The sequence below is a fragment of the Triticum dicoccoides genome, chromosome 1B, assembly GCF_002162155.2.
Source record: "Triticum dicoccoides isolate Atlit2015 ecotype Zavitan chromosome 1B, WEW_v2.0, whole genome shotgun sequence".
NCBI lineage: Eukaryota > Viridiplantae > Streptophyta > Magnoliopsida > Poales > Poaceae > Triticum > Triticum dicoccoides.
Window position 1 is genome coordinate 136,180,958 of NC_041381.1, and position 5,886 is coordinate 136,186,843.

The following is a 5,886-nucleotide window of genomic DNA, read 5'->3' on the forward strand; positions in this document are numbered from 1 at the left end:
GACAATGAGAGGCGAACAGGGAATTCCCGGGTACAAATCCATGTAGACACTAATGATTCTTTCAATTCGGATTTCAAGAAAAAATGTAGCCTGCATAGCACACGGAGACAGCAGGCCCCATGGCCAACGCAGGGCTCACAGATTTGCACGAAATTTAGAAAATCTGATCATTCGATAGAACTTAAATGAGGCATAGCTAAATCTAATCTGAATAAAAATTAGCAGATCTGTAAAGAAAATTAGCTTGGAAGACTTTAGATGGTGTACTGCCATGTTTATGGCGCGCTGGCAAATAGGAGATATATACAGCATTGTGGCATACGGTTGTCTGAGTGCTGAAGGCAAGAGTCAAAATTCGAGGAGAAATGCATCGACCGAACGATAATACTACGAGGATCCAAGACGACATAGCTGATCGATCATTCAGTAGGACTCATCACTCACGCATTGCTGCTAATAATATCTGCCTCGATCTTCCCCGCGACCGCCGGTGCCACCACCGCCGTGGTGACCGTGACCGCTGCCTCCCCGCCGTTTCGCGAGACGGTGGTCGCCAGGACGGGCACGCGGTGCCGCTGGAACACCTGGAGCACGCGCGTGAGCGCGCCCGGCCTTGCCGCGCGCAGCCGGACGGCGAAGCACGACGTCTCCCCCGCCGCGACGACCTCGGCGGCACCGCCGCCGTCGCGCGCGCGGCGGCTCCGCCCGGCCGACGTCGCCCTGTGCGCCTCGAGCTCGGCGGCCGTGTCCTCCAGCGCCCTGACGTACGCGATGGCCCCGTCGACGATGTCCGCCTTGCACGCCTGCGCCAGAAATCATAGGTTCGGCCGTTCACGCGGCATGAGCTCGATGCCTCGATCGGCAGATACGAACGCCGAGAAAATGAAAAGAATAATCGCCAAAAACGGGAACGGACGGACAAGAGAACGAACCCGGTGGGGGAGGTCGGGGAGCAGCGCGCCCAGCTCGTCGAAGAGCACGGACATGGCCTGCCGGCGCGCGCGCTCCAGACGGGGCGACCTGCGCCGCCTGGACGCCCCCGCACGAGTCACCGAGTCCTCGACCATCGTCGTCCCCGGCGAGCTTTCGGTTCCCAGACCCAGAGCCAACCCCAGCGCCTGCGCCTCCTCGGCCATGGCGGGGCGATCGATCTCGTCGGAGCAACCGGCGCGAGTGCCTCTCTGTTTTTGTGGGGTTGCGAGCCGGGGTACACTCTGTGTTGGGCAGCGGAGCGCAGCGCCATTGGGGACGGGCATGGTGTCAGCTTTTGAGTTGGTGGTGCCTGGTCCGGAAGGGAAAAAGAGCTGGGCTGGCACGTTCACGGCAGGGGCAAAAGGAGACCAGAAATGTACCCTCGTCCTCCTCAAGAGAAAACTGCACAGAGCAAAAGGCTCTCTCCATGCTTGGGGTAGGGGGCATCTTTATATTGTCAGGTATAATCAGGATACAGCTGGGTGTCAAAAGACTTTAGTGAAGTGAGCGTGCAGCATCTTTGATCTGAACTTGGGTGCACATTCACATTGGTTGTGAACTTGTGATGTATAGACATATAGTGTCACGTATAAGAAACAAGAAAAAGTAGGGGGCATCTTTAGTGTCACGTATTCATGATACAGCTGGTTGTCAAAGGCTTGGGGTGAAAACTTGGGTGGACATACACATTGGTGGTGACATATTGTTCCAAGTAATATTTTACAAACTAACATCAAGCAAACTAGAGTGATTACTATGAAATGACATTTTTTTTAAAGACTCATATCTATTATAAAAAATCATTGAGATTACAAAGCATTAAGAAAATCATGGATGTTCACAAAATAGGTGTTTACAAACCCTAAAAATTGAAACTTCAAACTCGAAAGACACGGAGATACAAAAAAGACAAATTTCAATGTGAATAGTGCCAATTTAGCTTTTATCTTTTTGTGACATTATTCATGTTGATTTTTTTAAAAAAATTATGTATTATAGGTTTGGAGTTAAAAAAATAGACGTTGTATACATTTATCTTGTGAACATCCGCAGTTTTTTTTTGAATTTTTTGAAGCTACAAATTTGAGTTTTTTTTTATGTTGGAGCATGATAGCACCAAAGCCTTGGGAGCACGAGATACTCACCCACAACACCTCTGACATTTCTGTTATATCACCTACAGTTTCCGGCTTATGCCAATTCAAAAAGAGCATTGGCTCCGTTTAAACGCAGATGCACAAATGATACATTATTAATAAAGAATTACAGAGGTTATCACACTACAGTTCGTCACACCCACATCATCCAAATTTAGCAACCACACTTTTCTTACTAAGTTGTGGCATGCCACAAAAATATATGGTGGAAAACTTAGTCGCCACAAGTGTGACATGATTTCGCAAAAGCATGTTTTTTTTTAAAACGGAGGCAAAAGTTTTGTCTCATCCATTGATTAAGAAGGAAACGGACAAGAATTTGCAACACATTGTGAAAGAAAAAATAAAAAATATTACATCAAGGTCATTACTCTCCCGGCATCAAAAGACCCAGATTTTTTGCCCCGCCGGTGATCCAAAGTTTAGCCTCGCTCTTTATGTTCATAAATAGGATGTTGGGTGGCTTGAACTTGTTGCGGAAAATCCTCGCGTTCCTCTCATTCTATATAGTCCAGCTAACAAGCATTGTGAGGGAGGCCATAGCTTTTCTATGTACCCTCGTTGCGCTAGACATCCTTGTCCACCAATCCTTGATCGATCGTTCCCCGGCCAAGTAGTAATATCCATGGTATCCAATCGTAGCCATACTTTCAGCATTTCCCAGAGCCTCAACGTGTATCAGCACTTATAGAAGAGGTGAGCCACAGATTCTTGCTCCCTCTTGCACAGTGGGCAAAGTCCGCAATTGTCCCAACCTCGCTTGGCCAAGCGGTCGGCGGTCCAAACACGATTTTGAATTGCTAGCCAAGCAAAGAACTTGATTTTGGGGGGAGCCAAAACCTTCCAAATGGTTTTATTCATCTCTGTGCGTGCAATGTCCAAGAATTGCGCCTTATATGCCGAGGGTGTGGTGTATTCACCATTCGTTGTGTGCTTCGATGCAATGCAATCCACCCTATCCTCCTCGAGATGAACATTCCGAAGCCAGGTCCAAAGATGGATAAATTGACGGACATGCTCGAGTGTAAAGAGGTCGAAATTTTGACTTTGCCAATCCATGCGCCCTCGAGTAAGGCTTCGCGCACCTTCCAATTTTTCCTCGTAGAGCACTCAAAGATGAGTGGAGCCACATCTTTTGGTTTCCTACCAAATAACCAAGGGGAGTCCCAAAAAGGCGCAATAGCCCCATTGCCAATAGTGATAGTGGTCAAAGCATAGAAGAGGTCCATGTCGTCCTCGTCACAGGGATTGCTCATTCCCACCCACATCCGATGGGAGTCATTCCACTCATACCAAGGCCATCGTAATCTTAGTGCATGGGAAAATTTCCCAAGATGAAGCACACCAAGGCCCCCTAGATCCTTGGGGCGGCACACCGTCTCCCAATTGACCTTGCACTTGGCTCCGGTCGTCTTGTTCGTCCCAGACCAGAGGAAAGCTCTCTCGATCTTGTTGATGCTAGCAAGCGTGCCGGGCGGGATGTTGAAGGAAGTGGCGTGAAAGATCACCTGTGAGGTGAGCACTGATTTGACAAGAACACACCGACCCTTTGTGGTGATATTCCCACCTTCCCAAGAGACAAGGTTGCCTGCGACCTTGTCCTCAAGGTATTGGCAGTCGACCCTCTTGAGCTGCCAGACGGAGAGAGGAAGGCCCAAATACTTAACTGGGAAAGAGGCTCGGGAGGCCAGAAGCTCATGGAGGATCTCTTCCAAGTTCAAGCTCCCACATCTTATGGGGACGACAGAGCTTTTCTGGAAGTTTGTGCATAATCCCGTGGCCCGACCAAAGCAATCCAGGATGGTTGCAAGGTTCGAAACATCCTCCTTTAAAGGCTTGACAAAAACAGTCACGCCGTCCGCATAAAGGGAGGTCCGGAAGCAAGTGCCACGCCCTCTGATCTTGTGAGGAATCCCACAACGGGTGGCCACATTAAGAACTTGTTGGAGAGGATCAATGGCAATGACAAAGAGGAGAGGAGATAGCGGATCTCCTTGTCGAAAGCCGTTCCCGTGTTTGATGGCATTGTCGGGTATCCCATTTAGAAGGATTCTCGAGGAAGATGTCTTAAGAAGAGTGGTGATCCATTCCCTGAACTTGTTTGTGAAGCCTCTCCTCTGAAGGAGGTTGAGGATGTATTCCCACCGCACGGAGTCGAACGCTTTGCGTATGTCAAGCTTGAAGAGGAGGGAAGGAGTCTTACTCTTGTGAAGCCGTCGCATGAGATTTCGCACATACATGAAGTTATCGTGGATACTTCGTCTCTTAATGAACGCGCTTTGGGCATGCGAGACAAGGTTTTTCATGAGGGGGGCAAGTCGTAGGGCAAGCACTTTAGTAATAATCTTGGCAATGGCGTGGATGAGGCTAATGGGCCTATAGTCGGTGATTCCTTCTGCCCCTTCCTTTTTGGGCACCAAGATGACATTTGCGGAGTTTACCCAATGTAGGTTTCCCACATGAGGATTTCCAAACAGATCGATGCCACGCATGACATCAATTTTGATGATATGCCAACATTTTTTGAAGAATGCCCCTGTAAAACTATCCGGGTCGGGGGCTTTGTCACTAGGCATTTGTTTGATGGCATTCCACACCTCTTCTATGGTGAAAGGGTCATCAAGGCCATGAAGATCTATTTCCTCAAATTCGAGGTTCTGCCAGTTGAAGTCCTTGGTTCGAGGGCCCCCTCTTCCAATGGCCTCGGTGAAGTGGTCATGAATGATTTTTTCTTTTTGCTCGTGGTTCGTAACCCAACCATTGTTGTGTTTGAGGCGATGAATGTGGTTTTTCCTCCTTCTCGCATTCACCCTAAGGTGAAAGTATTTGGTATTAGCATCTCCTGCCTTGAGATTGCTTGAGCGGGCACATTGCTTCTTTCTTGTGCGCTCAAGGACCGCCAAGTTATGACCCTTCTTTTTAATCTTGCTCTTAGGTCCATCTCCTCAGCAGATAAAGTCTGTGACTCTTGAGCAACATTGAGCCTAAGGATAACCAACAACGCAACATGCAGGTGCAACTTGGGCTTGAAAAATAAACTTCTACTCCACTCTGTCAATCTCATGCCAACTCTCTTGAGCTTGTGAAAAAGGATTTGGTAGGGCTCAGTGTGGCCAGTGCGCGTAGCAAAAGCATGTGTGACATGTGGGACATACTCCTAAATAAGTGTGGCATGCCACCACTGCGGCAGTAGCCATAAGCAGCTGCCACACTTGTGCCAAAGTTTGACAATGTGCGGCTATATATGAACCAAACACACAATATGTGACCGGCCGGTTCCTCAGGATGATGCAGTGGCAACACCTCCGGAGAATATCTGATGCTTCCATGGCTTAAGTGCTGCTACCATGCTTCAGTGTCATAAAACTCAAACTCCGAAGTACCAAAAGCTTCTAAAAGAAATCGTGGGTGTTTACAAAATAAGTGTTTTGCAACTCCTAAAATTTCAACTTCAAACTCAAACTACACATAGAGATACAATGTGAATAGTACTCCCTCCATCCGGAATTACTTGTCATCAAAATGGATGAAAATGGATGTATCTAAAACTAAAATACATCTAGATACATTCATTTCAATGACAAGTATTTCCGGACGGAGGGAGTACCAATTTAGCTTTTGTCTTCTTGTGACACTATTCATGTTAAAATTGTCGTTTTAAATATATTATGTATTTTAGGTTTTGAGTTAAAAAATAGACGTTGTCTGCATTTATCTTGTGAACATCTTTATTTTTTCGATTTTTTAAACTAGAGAT

General features: G+C 47.4%; 1 protein-coding gene across 1 annotated transcript; it reads right to left on the reverse strand.

Moving 5' to 3' along the window:
- Window positions 1-201: 201 nt before the first annotated feature.
- LOC119302731 lies at window positions 202-1,364 on the reverse strand. Its single transcript, XM_037579783.1, has 2 exons — window positions 933-1,364; window positions 202-803 (listed from the first exon to the last, which is right to left on the reverse strand). The coding sequence occupies exons 1-2, from the start codon at window positions 1,254-1,256 to the stop codon at window positions 441-443; spliced, it is 687 nt and encodes a 228-aa protein (XP_037435680.1). The 5' UTR covers window positions 1,257-1,364; the 3' UTR covers window positions 202-440.
- Window positions 1,365-5,886: the final 4,522 nt, after the last annotated feature.

Excerpts from the sequence above, each read along its gene's own strand:
- LOC119302731 (XM_037579783.1), bottom strand. The coding sequence starts at position 1,256 with ATGCCCGTCCCCAATGGCGCTGCGCTCCGCTGCCCAACACAGAGTGTA. Across the intron at positions 804-932 it reads TCCCCGACCTCCCCCACCGG|GCGTGCAAGGCGGACATCGT; the intron begins GTTCGTTCTCTT and ends TTTCTGGCGCAG.